Raw genomic sequence first — 15557 nt, forward strand, 5'->3', positions numbered from 1 at the left:
GGAGTGAGACGGGTTAGGTCTAGACATGAGGAGTGAGACGGGTTAGGTCTAGACGAGGAGTGAGACGGGTTAGGTCTAGACATGAGGAGTGAGATGGGTTAGGTCATGACATGAGTGAGACGGGTTAGGTCATGACATGAGGAGTGAGACAGGTTAGGTCATGACATGAGGAGTGAAACAGGTTAGGTCTAGACATGAGGAGTGAGACAGGTTAGGTCATGACATGAGGAGTGAGATGGGTTAGGTCATGACATGAGGAGTGAGACGGGTTAGGTCTAGACATGAGTGAGACGGGTTAGGTCATGACATGAGGAGTGAGACAGGTTAGGTCTAGACATGAGTGAGACTGGTTAGGTCATGACATGAGGAGTGAGACAGGTTAGGTCTAGACATGAGGAGTGAGACAGGTTAGGTCTAGACACGAGTGAGACGGGTTAGGTCATGACATGAGGAGTGAGACGGGTTAGGTCTAGACGAGGAGTGAGACGGGTTAGGTCTAGACATGAGGAGTGAGATGGGTTAGGTCATGACATGAGTGAGACGGGTTAGGTCATGACATGAGGAGTGAGACAGGTTAGGTCATGACATGAGGAGTGAGACAGGTTAGGTCTAGACATGAGGAGTGAGACAGGTTAGGTCATGACATGAGGAGTGAGATGGGTTAGGTCATGACATGAGGAGTGAGACGGGTTAGGTCTAGACATGAGTGAGACGGGTTAGGTCATGACATGAGGAGTGAGACAGGTTAGGTCTAGACATGAGTGAGACTGGTTAGGTCATGACATGAGGAGTGAGACAGGTTAGGTCTAGACATGAGGAGTGAGACAGGTTAGGTCTAGACACGAGTGAGACGGGTTAGGTCATGACATGAGGAGTGAGACGGGTTAGGTCTAGACGAGGAGTGAGACGGGTTAGGTCTAGACATGAGGAGTGAGACGGGTTAGGTCTAGACGAGGAGTGAGACGGGTTAGGTCTAGACATGAGGAGTGAGATGGGTTAGGTCATGACATGAGTGAGACGGGTTAGGTCATGACATGAGGAGTGAGACAGGTTAGGTCATGACATGAGGAGTGAGACAGGTTAGGTCTAGACATGAGGAGTGAGACAGGTTAGGTCATGACATGAGGAGTGAGATGGGTTAGGTCATGACATGAGGAGTGAGACGGGTTAGGTCTAGACATGAGTGAGACGGGTTAGGTCATGACATGAGGAGTGAGACAGGTTAGGTCATGACATGAGGAGTGAGACAAGTTAGGTCTAGACATGAGGAGTGACACAGGTTAGGTCATGACATGAGGAGTGAGACAGGTTAGGTCTAGACATGAGGAGTGAGACAGGTTAGGTCTAGACACGAGTGAGACGGGTTAGGTCATGACATGAGGAGTGAGACGGGCTAGGTCATGACATGAGGAGTGAGACAGGTTAGGTCATGACATGAGGAGTGAGACGGGTTAGGTCTAAACATGAGGAGTGAGACGGGTTAGGTCATGACATGAGGAGTGAGACAGGTTAGGTCATGACATGAGGAGTGAGACGGGTTAGGTCTAGACATGAGGAGTGAGACAGGTTAGGTCTAGACATGAGTGAGACGGGTTAGGTCATGACATGAGGAGTGAGACAGGTTAGGTCTAGACATGAGGAGTGAGACGGGTTAGGTCATGACATGAGGAGTGAGACAGGTTAGGTCTAGACATGAGGAGTGAGACGGGTTAGGTCATGACATGAGGAGTGAGACAGGTTAGGTCATGACATGAGGAGTGAGACGGGTTAGGTCTAAACATGAGGAGTGAGACGGGTTAGGTCATGACATGAGGAGTGAGACGGGTTAGGTCATGACATGAGGAGTGAGGGGGGTTAGGTCATGACATGAGGAGTGAGACGGGTTAGGTCATGACATGAGGAGTGAGGGGGGTTAGGTCATGACATGAGAAGTGAGACAGGTTAGGTCTAGACATGAGGAGTGAGACGGGTTAGGTCATGACATGAGGAGTGAGACAGGTTTATAATATCAGAGTGAAACTGCATTCTGGACCAATCTCTCCGATACTTTAAATAATAATCACAAATCATTTTATTTGATTAAAAGTCACAATCACCGGATGAAGGAACACGATGATGAAAGCTTTACGAACTGTGTGGATCTCTGGGGAGTGAGAAGAGAACCCAAGCAGAGAACCAAGCAGAGAACCAGGCAGAGAACCAAGCAGAGAACCAGGCAGAGACCTTTGAGACTGCATCTGAAGACAGAATACTTCCCGGTGTCTGAGCCCATGTTCTCCTGTTCTCATGTTCTCCTGTTCTCATGTTCTCATGTTCTCCTGTTCTCCTGTTCTCATGTTCTCATGTTCTCATGTTCTCCTGTTCTCCTGTTCTCCTGTTCTCATGTTCTCATGTCCTCATGTCCTCATGTTCTCATGTTGTCATGTTCTCATGTCCTCATGTTCTCATGTTCTCATGTCCTCATGTTCTCATGTCCTCATGTTCTCATGTTCTCATGTTCTCCTGTTCTCCTGTTCTCATGTTCTCATGTTCTCCTGTTCTCCTGTTCTCATGTCCTCATGTTCTCCTGTTCTCCTGTTCTCATGTCCTCATGTTCTCCTGTTCTCATGTTCTCATGTTCTCCTGTTCTCCTGTTCTCATGTTCTCATGTTCTCATGTTCTCCTGTTCTCATGTTCTCCTGTTCTCCTGTTCTCATGTCCTCATGTTCTCATGTCCTCATGTCCTCATGTCCTCATGTTCTCATGTTCTCATGTTGTCATGTTCTCATGTCCTCATGTTCTCATGTTCTCATGTCCTCATGTTCTCATGTTCTCATGTTCTCATGTTCTCCTGTTCTCATGTTCTCCTGTTCTCATGTTCTCATGTTCTCCTGTTCTCCTGTTCTCATGTCCTCATGTTCTCCTGTTCTCCTGTTCTCATGTCCTCATGTTCTCATGTTCTCATGTTCTCCTGTTCTCATGTTCTCATGTTCTCCTGTTCTCCTGTTCTCATGTTCTCCTGTTCTCCTGTTCTCCTGTTCTCATGTTCTCCTGTTCTCATGTCCTCATGTTCTCCTGTTCTCCTGTTCTCATGTCCTCATGTTCTCCTGTTCTCATGTCCTCATGTTCTCCTGTTCTCCTGTTCTCCTGTTCTCATGTTCTCATGTTCTCCTGTTCTCCTGTTCTCATGTCCTCATGTTCTCATGTTCTCCTGTTCTCCTGTTCTCATGTTCTCATGTTCTCCTGTTCTCATGTTCTCATGTTCTCCTGTTCTCCTGTTCTCATGTCCTCATGTTCTCCTGTTCTCCTGTTCTCCTGTTCTCATGTTCTCATGTTCTCATGTTCTCCTGTTCTCCTGTTCTCATGTTCTCCGGCATCGCCTCAAGTCCTCGTGTCCTTTTGAAAGAGCTTCACCCTGAAATGGGACACTGGTTCATTTGACCTCACAGAAACAGGAATTCTGGGTAATAAAGTCCTTAAATGTGGAGGCTGCCAGAACGCGGCAGGCTCAGCCGAAGGCGAGTCCGTTGCTGACCCGGTTCCTGCTGCGGACGGGCCGGTCCCGGCTGAAGACGGTGTCCTGGTCGCTGTCCAGCTCGGACTCGGACATCATGAGGCTGGAGTTGTGCTCGGTGCTGCGGTGTTTGATACCTGAGACGAGAATATGAAAAAAAACACCAACAGGCATGTTTTGATTGGGCTCTGCTGCTCTTTCAAAATAAAATGACTGAATCCATAAAACCTAAATGGTTCACTCTGTCGTGTGTAGTCTGGACCAAAGTCTTGTTTTTACTGCACGTTTTTTTCATCAATCTTTCTGATTGAATTTATTCTAAGATAAATAGGAATGTCTTTTTTTACGTGCAAACCGACCAGCAATAAAAGCAACCTGAAACTGTTGTTATTTGACACGAAGCTGAAAGGCATCGGCACCATGCGTCTCTACTTCTGGACGGTGTTCTGTGTTGGCAGCTTTGAGCCTCAGGGCCACCGTACCACCAGGATCAATGAGGCTCTGAGTGAAGGGACTCACTGAATTTGGGCCGGAGCTCCACCCTCTCCTGGTCGTCCATGTTGTTTAGGATGGTGTATTTGGTTTTCTTCCTCACTCTGGTCTGCTTCCTCCTGAATACAGTGGACACAGAAAGGAAGCTCAGCCTCAAAGAGATCCTCAGTAAGTGCAGGATGGGGGGTAAGCAGGTAAACGAGTAAGCAGGTAAACAAGTAAGCAGGTAAACGAGTAAGCAGGTAAACGGGTAAGCAGGTAAACAAGTAAAGGTAAACGGGTAAGCAGGTAAACGAGTAAGCAGGTAAACGGTTAAACTGGTAAACGGATAAACAGGTAAACGGGTAAATGGTAAACAGGTAAACGGATAAACAGGTAAACGGATAAACAGGTAAACGGGTAAACGGGTAAACAGGTAAACAGGTAAACGGATAAACAGGTAAACGGGTAAATGGATAAACGGATAAACAGGTAAACGGATAAACAGGTAAACGAATAAACAGATAAACGGGTAAACAGGTAAACGGATAAACAGGTAAACGGGTAAATGGATAAACGGATAAACAGGTAAACGGATAAACAGGTAAACGGGTAAACAGGTAAACGGGTAAATGGATAAACGGATAAACAGGTAAACGGATAAACAGGTAAACGAATAAACAGGTAAACGGGTAAACAGGTAAACAGATAAACAGGTAAACGGGTAAATGGATAAACGGATAAACAGGTAAACGGATAAACAGGTAAACGAATAAACGGGTAAACAGGTAAACGGATAAACAGGTAAACGGGTAAATGGATAAACGGATAAACAGGTAAACGGATAAACAGGTAAACGGATAAACAGGTAAACGGGTAAACAGGTAAACGGATAAACAGGTAAACGGGTAAATGGATAAACGGATAAACAGGTAAACGGGTAAACAGGTAAACGGATAAACAGGTAAACGGGTAAACGAATAAACAGGTAAACGGATAAACAGGCAAACGGATAAACAGGTAAACGGATAAACAGGCAAACGGATAAACAGGTAAACGGATAAACAGGCAAACGGATAAACAGGCAAACGGATAAACAGGTAAACGGATAAACGGGTAAACGGAAAACGGGTAAATGGAAAACGGGTAAATGGTAAACAGGTAAACGGGTAAATGGAAAACAGGTAAACAGATAGACAGGTAAACGAATAAATAGGTAAACGGGTAAACAGGTAAACGGAAAACAGGTAAATGGAAAACGGGTAAACGGTAATCAGGTAAACGGGTAAATGGAAAACAGGTAAACGGTAAACAGGTTCACCTCCGGCAGCAGCAGATGAAGATCCAGCTGACGGAGAGGATGAAGACCATGAGCACAAAGCTGGTCAGGATTACGTACAGCACCCTCCACTCTGAGGAAGAACAGCACAGGTCACAGGTCACATGGTCACATGGTCACAGGTCACATGGTCCCATGGTCTGAGTTAACAGTCACAGGTCACATGGTCACAGGTCACATGGTCACAGTCAGTGTTCCCTCTAAGCTGTGTGCGTGCGCGGCCGCGCAGGCCAGTCGAAGTGGCCGCGCAATAGATTTTTCAGACCGCGCAAATTTTTTTTTCAGGGGTTAAACATTTTTTTTGCGCTAGTGTTTCTGAGATAGGAGTGAGCCATCTCCACAATAATACGATCTTTGATGTGACGTGTCGAGTCTTCTTGGCCAATCAGCGTCCCGTTTCTCGACATGCGCTCTCTGTACCTCTGCTAGCGCTCTCAACCTTGTATACATATTGATGCATTTGCTGTCATCTCTTTGAATCCCCTATGACTAACCAGGCTTGTGGTCATTGTCGGCAGGTCGCGAGGTTGAGAATTGCTCACAGTGCTGAAATGTGCGCTCAGAAGAAAAAAAAATTGCTCAGTGCTGAAAAAAATTAGAGGGAACATTGGACACAGGTCACATGGTCTGAGTCAAACCTGCAGCCTCTCAACGAGGTCCTCTGGAGGTGGCACGCAACTAATAATAACAATATATAAATTGACTTACTTTTCTGGTGTTTTGCTTTCATGCCACGTTGTTAATATAGTAATAATGTTATGTATTAGTAATACTATTAATAATACCAGTGGTGAGCCTGCTAAGCCTTCTCTGCTGGCCTAAACAGAATCACAAAGTTATAACTATTTTATACTGTAATTGTTTTTCACAAATACTGAAGGCCTAGGTTGAAAACACACGGCCCGCCACTGGTTAATATATTAGTAATACTGTTAATAGTGTTAATGTATTAGTAATACTGTTAATAGTGTTAATATATTAGTAGTAATGTCATAAATGTTAATGCATACCACAGTTACTCTCTCCGTCTCCGAGGTATCTGCGCATGAGGTTCTCCGTCCAGAAGGGGTCACATGCACACTCCTTTGTGACGGGGTCACACTGACCTCGGCCCGAGCAGGGAAGCAGGCACACTGAGGACAAAGACCACGTAAACCACATGTATGTGTCTTCAGAGGACAAAGACCACGTAAACCACATGGATGTGTCTTCAAAGGACAAAGACAACGTAAACCACATGGATGTGTCTTCAGAGGACAAAGACAACGTAAACCACATGGATGTGTCTTCAGAGGACAAAGACAACGTAAACCACATGGATGTGTCTTCAGAGGACAAAGACAACGTAAACCACATGGATGTGTCTTCAGAGGACAAAGACAACGTAAACCACATGGATGTGTCTTCAGAGGACAAAGACAACGTAAACCACATGTATGTGTCTTCAGAGGCCTTTAAGGAAACAGCTGTTCAACCAGAGCAGCGTCTGGCAGGCTCTCTGCAGTGAACCGTGAACCGGTCCTGGTCTCTGCAGTGAACCAGATTGATTTGAACTCACAGACGGTGTCGACTCTCAGGACCCTGAACAGCAGGTAGTCGCTCTTCTCTCTGAGCAGCTGGTTCCTCAGCAGAACCACTAGCCGGGAGCCAGAGATCGGACCTGAGGGTCCCCAGACCGAGAACCGCAACACCGTGCTGCACCAACACACACAGACAGAAGCTTGTATTACTATTATTATTAATAATAAACTATTGATGATTGTCTAATGTCTTAAGGCACTGACGTATTTATATTTTCCTCTTTTTAAAATAGATTTAATAGATCGGCTCCGTGAGGAGTTTTATGTAAATATTTATAAATGTACATTAAACATCAAGCTCACACTGTCAGTAAACCAGTCAGTCAGTAAACCAGTCAGTACACCAGTCGCGGTACCTGAGGTGTGAGTGTCCCTGCAGCGCTCGGACCCTGATGTCGCTGTCGAGGACGTGGATCAGGGCGGCGAGCTGCCGGACCACCGTGTCCCTCTGCGCCACGCTGACCTGAGCCACCGGCACCAGCATCTCCAGCTCCAGCTGCTGCCCGCCGCCCGGCTCTACGGAGACACAGCGGGGTCACACTTCAGCAGATCCTGGTGAGCCGAGGGGCGATCCATAGACGATCCGGACCTACCTGGTCGCACCTCCACTGTGGCCGTGGCGGTACTGGAGCGGCCCTGAGCGTCCGTCGCCCTCAGCTGGAACAGGTAGGTGCCCTCCACCAGGTTGGCCAGGAAGAGGGAGGCCCGAGTCCCCGAGCCGTATAGGACGTCCTGCAAACAGACAGACCGGGATCAATATAATAATCTGCTGATTAACGGATTCCGGATTAACGAATTCCAGTGGAATGAAATACGATGTTATTGTAGTCATTGGGGCTGCAACTAACGATTATTTTAATAATCGATTAATCGGTTGATTATTTTTTCGATTAATCAATGAATCGGATAAAAAAACGTTTTTATCAAAAAGTGTTCATTTCCAACCCTTTATTCAAAAACAGAAGTGACAGTGCAAAACATCTTCAGAAAGTGCACAAACAGGTTGCTCCTTGAACATCCCTGAGCTGTTCATTAAAACAACAAAATGGACTAACATTAAAAACATACACATCTATGCTTTACATCTGCCAAATGTGAGCCCTTTTCACTGTAATTGATCCCTCCAGAGGCTGCATTTACATACCCTGCTTTATCAATATGTATGAAATACTGGACAGAGGGAAGCTGTACTGCTCCATATAGAGTCCTCTTCCTTAAACTCCTTCATTCTGGGTCTCTTATGACCACGACGTCACGTTGTTGGCTAAGCCCAACGACGTTCATTCTACTTTGAGTAAAAAAAATTAAAAAAAACCTGCAGCCAGATCCTCCGGTGTGCCGGTTTAACGTTAACGAGTGACAGCGTGAACTGAACCAGACCGGGGGGTGACGGCATGTTTCACCACGTTACGTTTTTTTACAAGCAAGACTGAACTGTAACGGAACATAACGTAACTTTAACGACAATACACAACCCAAACACGTTAGCTAGCGCGATAGCAAGCTGACTAGCTTCCATTAAAAACAAGTTTGAGGAACATGAAGACGCTGATTGGCCAAGACTCGACTTGTCAAAGATCTTCTATTTTTGAGAAGATCACGACCTCAGCTTTTCTCGTGTCTCACTCCAATCTCAGAAACGCTGGCCGGCCAGTTGCTCTGCTCCGCTCTTTTTTTTCTTCTCCGCGACTTATTGCCGGCGTAATAATCGCGCGACACAACGAATCGATAATGAAATTCGTTGCCAACACTTTTGATAAGCGATTTTTATCGATTTTATCGATTCGTTGTTGCAGCCCTAGTAATCATACCGTTTGTTATTTCCAGATTATTAAAGCGTCACAAAAAATATGAATACTCTAACATACTGTAATCTTGTTTGATCTAATCATTTGAATCAGTACTGTACTGACCCCAGCAGCAGGACTCTGGCTGTCTCTGACCCACAGATAGTGGACCTCGGTCTGGTCTCCGTCGGTCACGGAGCCCCGGAGGACCAGAGAACTGTTGGGCAGAGAGACAGTGTGGCTGCCGCTGGCATGAGCCACGGGAGGAAGACTTGTGGCTGCAGGAGGACGACAGGAAAGATGTTGGAAAGAACACTAGTGGGATCCCCCCTTTGCAGTTCAGTTTGTCCCCCATCAGGTTCGGGTTCTGGATTAACCCCATCCCTGTCCCCCCTCGGGTTAGGGTTCGGGTTAACCCCACCCACCCTTGGGTTAGGGTTCAGGTTAACCCTGTCCCCCCTTTCACCTTCCTGGACCCTGATGGTCAGTGAAGCGCTGTCTGTCGCCCCCTGCTGGTCAGAGACAGTCAGCCTGAAGGTGTAGCGTCCCACACGAAGCCCTGATGCCGTGGCGACTGCCTGGTCCGCTCCCTCCAGCTTTAACCCCGGGGGTCCGCTGGAGAAACACGACGGAGAAACCAGAGTCGGTACAGTGAAGGCTTGAGGGGAGTTATTCATCTGCAGCGGACTGCTTGTGTCCTACCTGACGGCGTCCCAGCGGTATCTGGCGATGCCGCGGTCATCGGTGCTTCCGCCGCCGTCGAGCGCCAAGCTGCTCACAGGGAGAAGCAACTGCCTGTCGGGACCCACGATGGCCACCGGGCCACGGTTTGACCCCTTGACCTCTGATACTGAACAAAAGGAGAGGTGAGGAACGGGTAGGAAAAGTAGTCACAGTATATTCAAAGGCTTTAATTCTCACAGATATACAGACAGAGAGAGAAGTCGAGATGAAGATAGTTTGTTAAATAATTCTGCTGATACTTGTAGATGAACCATGCTGCTGTTTTGAAGCTTAAAATACAGTTATTTTGAAGATTAATGAATTATCTTGTTGTTGTTCATCAGTATGCTGCCTTGACATCACCTCAGCTACATGATTACAGAAGCTGAGTAAAGAAGCTTTAAATAGTTTCTCTGGAGTGAGGCTTTATGTTATTAGCCAGGTGGGTTGAGACTGTTTACAATGACTTTCATTTATTATTATAAACACTCCCTGTTTATCTATAAATGTACCAGAGTCTGCAGTGGCCGCGGTTGGAGGGTTGCTGCTAGGAGTTTGGGTGGTGGTGGGGTCAGAGGTCAGAGGTCTGTCCGGGAGATGGGTGGTGGTCGGTGGAGCTCTGACCGCTGACTGGAGCACCTTCAGTACATCTGAGAACCATCAAGAGGTCACAATAAATGTCCTTATTACTGAAATAAGTTTTCTTTATTTCATAACAGAGTGTCTTCCTTTGCATTGATGCAAAGAAACAAGCAAGGCAATAAAAGATATAGAAAGGAAATAGGATTGAACAATGGGATAAAAGACAAGTTGCCTGAATCCGCTCATGAACTCCAGCAAACCGTTATAGCAGCCTGTCAAATCTGTAAGGAAGCCTCCTGGTCGCCCTCCAGAGCAGTACAGCTCTTTATCCTGCCTCTGGTTACCATCCAAAGCGGTCCTGGCTCCTGGTCGCCCTCCAGAGTGCTACAGCTCTTCATCCTGCCTCCTGGTCGTCCCCCAGAGCGGTACAGCTCTACTATACTGCCTCCTGGTCGTCCCCCAGAGCGGTACAGCTCTACTATACTGCCTCCTGGTCGTCCCCCAGAGCGGTACAGCTCTTCTATACTGCCTCCTGGTCGTCCCCCAGAGCGGTACAGCTCTACTATACTGCCTCCTGGTCGTCCCCCAGAGCGGTACAGCTCTACTATACTGCCTCCTGGTCGTCCCCCAGAGCGGTACAGCTCTACTATACTGCCTCCTGGTCGTCCCCCAGAGCGGTACAGCTCTTCTATACTGCCTCCTGGTCGTCCCCCAGAGCGGTACAGCTCTTCTATACTGCCTCCTGGTTGTCCCCCAGAGCGGTACAGCTCTTCTATACTGCCTCCTGGTTGCCCTCCAGAGCGGTACAGCTCTTCTATACTGCCTCCTGGTCGTCCTCCAGAGCGGTACAGCTCTTCTATACTGCCTCCTGGTCGTCCTCCAGAGCGGTACAGCTCTTCTATACTGCCTCCTGGTCGTCCTCCAGAGCGGTACAGCTCTTCTATACTGCCTCCTGGTCGTCCTCCAGAGCGGTACAGCTCTTCTATACTGCCTCCTGGTCGTCCCCCAGAGCGGTACAGCTCTTCTATACTGCCTCCTGGTCGCCCTCCAGAGCAGTACATCTCTGATATTAAACTACTGTTCAGCCAACATAGGGAATACAGGGAAAGAGTTATTCCTCATACAGTGTGAAACTAGTTGCATTTAACCGTCAACTTCTACAAAGGTCAACTCATAACCCTAACCCTATCATGTAACTACATAAAATAATATTGTCTAATTGTGGGTAGAAGAGAAACAAGTGCTTTAATAACTAAGTCCCTAAACACATGTATCTCTTTAGAAGATGATCACAAAGCTTTCTGTTGTAATATTAGAATATTGTGGCATCACAAGGGGACAGGTAGTGGACGGGCGCTACAAAATGGCCGCCAGTGGAAGAACTACATCTCCCAGCCTGCCTCACCGCTCACCCAGCTGCAGCTGCTTAAGGCACCTGATTGAGGCAGGGCTGGAGGACTTAAAAGAGAGCACCTGGGAAGGAGAAGGGACAAGCGGAAGGTGAACCCACAAGCCCCTGGAAGAGGACGACAAAGGAGAGGACCTCGTAGCCTGGATTCACCAGTGTTGAGTTTTGTTTGGTTGATTACCCACTTTCTCCTCCGGGATGTTTTATGTTTTCTAACTGGACCTTTTTTTTTGATACTTTGTTGTTTGGACGTTACCTTGCTGGTGGGATGGGAAAATAAACCACGGCCACAGGATTGGTAGAAGCCGTAGAACAGTTCCAGGCGGCCTCAGACATGCTCCGACCACCCTGTAAAGCGCCGGTGGCTTCTGTCCTGGCCCGGGCAAGTGTGCGTCGCCAAAGAGGTCCGGCCCTGGCCATCCCTCACTCGGACCCACGCAGCAGAGGCGTTAGTCAACCTGGACAGCCACGAGCGTTCCTGAACCCAGAGCCCCGCCAGTGCTATCGCTGTGGCCAATTCGGCCACATCTCATGGCAGTGTGAAAGGCTAGACGAGCCCATGCCCACAGCGGAATCCGCCAGCGGCCCCCATGTCCACTTTGCTGCCCTCCTGGGCGAAAGTAGGGATCGGCGACCAACGTGCCCCGTAACGGTGAATCGACGGGACGTAGAAGCCTTGCTCGATTCAGGAAGTGCCCGAACCCTAGTCCAGGAGGCAGTTCTGGAGACATCGTCCCCGGCTCAAGGCGATCCCGTCCCGGTGGTTTGTGTCCACGGAGATACCTGAGAGTATCCAACCACCGTAGTGAAACTGACCACAACTAAGGGCATGTTTAATGTCGAGGTGGGAGTGATCAAGGCCCTCCCAGTTCCAGTCCTGATTGGGGCGTGACTGCCCGGCCTTCCAGATGCTGTGGGGGGAAGCCCTAAAGAAGCTCAGCCGAGAGCCACGGAAACGTGAGTACCACCCTTGCAAAGTAAATAAATCATGGATTAACGTTGCCCAACCTTGTTTGTCTCCGCCAGTGGCCGTCCATGCCTTGGCAGAAGCCTCTAGTGGAGCGGAGTCTGACGACTCCGAGCCACAACCTGGGCCAAGTGAGGACGACGCTGATGGGCCTTAGGAGGTGCCGCCTCTTAAAGGACAGTATGGCACGGCGCAGGTACAGGACCTCACACTAGGAAATGCCTTAAGAAACGTCCAAGTCCTAGAGGGAACGTTGGTGGGAACCCGGTTGACCCCTTCCTATCCTCATTTTTCAGTGAAAAATGGCCTCTTGTATCAGGTAACCAGAAGTAAGGACCAAATCGTTGAGCAACTACTTGTGCCCCAGCCGCACCGCTCCACAGTTCTGCAGTTGGCCCACATTCACTTGCTGGGAGCGCACTTGGGCGTACAGAATACTAAAGAGGGTGTTACAGAGGTTTTTTTGGCCCGGCGTCCACAAGGAGATAGAGAACTGCTGCCCAGATTGTCAGGTCACCGCTCCGAAACCGACTTACTGGAACCCCCTTATCCCTTTGCCGACTATAGAAACCCCCTTTGAAAGAATAGGCATGGATATTGTGGGTCCCCTGCCCAAGAGTGCCCGGGGCCACCAGTACATCTTGGTCATAGTGGACTATGCCACCCGTTATCCGGACGCCGTCCCTTTTAAGAAAGGCCAATGCTAAACAAATAGCAAAAAAACTGTTCCTCTTCTGCAGCCGTGTGGGGATTCCGAAGGAGATTCTTAACAACCAGGGGACCCCCTTTATGTCGAGGGTCACCAAGGAGTTGTGTGCGCTGTTACACGTGAAACGGGTGAGAACCTCGGTCTACCACCCCCAGACAGATGGGCTAGTGGAGAGGTTCAACAAGACCCTGAAAGCCATGCTGAGGAAGGCCATCGACAAAGACTGAAGAAACTGGGACCAGCTGTTACCCTACCTACTGTTTGCGGTAAGAGAGGTGCCTCAGGCTTCCACTGGCTTCTCACCCTTTGACCTGTTGTATTCTCACAAACCCAGGGGCCTTCTGGACATCGCCAAGGAGACATGGGAGGAGCAACCCTGTCCCCATCGTACCATGGTTGAACACGTGGGGGTGATGCGGGGCCGGATGGCAGCTGTGTTCCCCATCGTGAAGGGTTAGGGTTGCTGCCAAGGGAGAATAACTATGCCACAGTGGAGAAAATGGGCCCTGGAAACCCTCAAATATTACCTGCTTGGAAGGAGGTTCACTCTGGTGACAGATCATTCACCTTTGCAAAAAATAAGGAAACAAACAGCAGGGTAACTAGGTGGTTTTTAAGCCTCCAGCCATTTAACTTCTCTGTCATTCACAGGCCAGGGCGACGCCACGGCAACGCAGATGCCCTGTCCCGCCGTGATGCCTTCTGCTGCTCATTCACCCTGCCGAGGACGTCAGGCCCGGGGAGAGGGATATGTGGCATCACAAGGGGACAGGTAGTGGACCGGCGCTACAAAATGGCCGCCAGGGCAAGAACTACATCTCCCAGCCTGCCTCACCGCTCACCCAGCTGCAGCTGCTTAAGGCACCTGATTGAGGCAGGGCTGGAGGACTTAAAAGAGAGCACCTGGGAAGGAGAAGGGACAAGCGGAAGGTGAACCCACAAGCCCCTGGAAGAGGACGACAAAGGAGAGGACCTCGTAGCCTGGATTCACCAGTGTTGAGTTTTGTTTGGTTGATTACCCACTTTCTCCGCCGGGATGTTTTATGTTTTCTAACTGGACCTTTTTTTTGATACTTTGTTGTTTGGACGTTACCTTGCTGGTGGGATGGGAAATAAACCTTTACTTTTTGTTAAATACCCTCTGACGTGCCTGTGTCCAGCTCTCCTTTTGCACCGCCCCAGGCTAGCCTGTCCTAGCGACAGCCCGTGACACTACAATATGTATGATATATAATTCGTTCAGTTTGAAAACACATAATAAATATTGTTTAGATATTAACTGTTGAGTTAGTTCAATGTATTATATAGGAGACCCAGGACACGCTGGAGGGAGTATATATCCCGGCTGACTGGGAACGCCTCGGGATCCCAGAATGATGGTCATGTTGCTGGAGAGAGGAAGTCTGGGTCAGTCTGCTGGACCTGCTGCCACCGAGACCCAACCCGGATAAGCAGCTGATAATGAATGGATGGAGATTATATTATATTATATATGTGTGTGTGTATGTATATATATGTGTGTGTGTGTGTGTGACGCATTATTGTGATGTTCTGACCTTTGATGATGATTGCCACTGGTCTAAGCCTTTGATTCTGGTTATTTTCAAATAATAATGTATGATTATTAAACACAGGTTTGTAACATGCCATAGTACTTTCAGGTCTACCTGGCTGTAAGGACGTGCCATTTGGCCGAGTGGGCGTGGCCAGGCTGGGAAGGGAAGGCCTTATGTGGTTGTGTACGGTGGAGACGGTCGTCGGTTTCGGGAGCAGTGAAAACATCCGTGATGTTGAATCAACACGGCTTTGTGTTTCGGTCTGTAAGGAAGATAAGAAACGTGAACATTCATTATCAGAGTGAGACATATTACTCTCTTCCAGTCTTTATGCTAAGCTAGTCTAGCTACATAGCACACACACATTACATCCATCTGAGCGTATGTAGAATATATATATATACGTGTGTGTGTATATATAGAATATATCATGTGAAATTATTTAAAGCAGTTTTGCTGTAGTTACATTAGTTGTATGGATTTATCCTTCATTTAACCAGAAAGGTTTCCAGTACAAAGGGGACCAGAACCACCACAAACCAAAACACACCAGCAGGTTAAGTTAACCCAACAGGAATCAGATGCTCAAACAATCCTCATTGTGAAGTGAACCACAGGAACTGGATCAATGAACCGCTCACCGTGTTCTCTGCAGACGCAGCTGGTCTCCAGGTTTTGTCGTCTCCCTGACGGAAGTTCCCCCCAGAGGAGGCTCTGTTCTGGGCCTGGCTCTCTGGACCCTCCTCTGCCTCTGATTGGTTGAGCCTGTCTCTTCCCTCCAGAGACGGCTGCTGGTTCCCTCCCCTCTCCTCCTGGGTTCCCTCTGGATCCTCTGCATCCAACATGCCGGGGTCAGAGAAGTCCTGCGGCGGCCCGTCCAACAGGGCGAGGTCCTTCAGGGTCTCCGAGTCCCTGGGGGGCTCAGAAGACCGTATCAAGGGC

At 48.4% G+C, this 15557-nt stretch overlaps 1 protein-coding gene across 1 annotated transcript in view; it reads right to left on the reverse strand.

The window, feature by feature from the left end:
• Positions 1-3487: 3487 nt before the first annotated feature.
• Positions 3488-15557, reverse strand: part of kiaa0319 (KIAA0319) — a gene marked incomplete at both ends in the record, with an annotated part of 12602 nt that continues 532 nt past the window's right edge. The window contains 14 exons of the mRNA XM_079227424.1: positions 3488-3630; positions 4013-4104; positions 5286-5376; positions 6314-6436; positions 6862-6998; positions 7240-7399; positions 7477-7615; positions 8797-8948; positions 9137-9285; positions 9373-9520; positions 9906-10043; positions 10295-11052; positions 12392-12561; positions 15257-15557. The exon at positions 15257-15557 is cut by the window's right edge and continues 304 nt beyond it. Coding sequence (XP_079083550.1) covers positions 3488-3630; positions 4013-4104; positions 5286-5376; positions 6314-6436; positions 6862-6998; positions 7240-7399; positions 7477-7615; positions 8797-8948; positions 9137-9285; positions 9373-9520; positions 9906-10043; positions 10295-11052; positions 12392-12561; positions 15257-15557 — 2701 coding nt within the window. The remainder of the gene's footprint in view (positions 3631-4012; positions 4105-5285; positions 5377-6313; positions 6437-6861; positions 6999-7239; positions 7400-7476; positions 7616-8796; positions 8949-9136; positions 9286-9372; positions 9521-9905; positions 10044-10294; positions 11053-12391; positions 12562-15256) is intronic.

Source organism: Taurulus bubalis (genome assembly GCF_910589615.1).
Source record: "Taurulus bubalis genome assembly, chromosome: 12".
In the NCBI taxonomy this organism is placed as follows: domain Eukaryota; kingdom Metazoa; phylum Chordata; class Actinopteri; order Perciformes; family Cottidae; genus Taurulus; species Taurulus bubalis.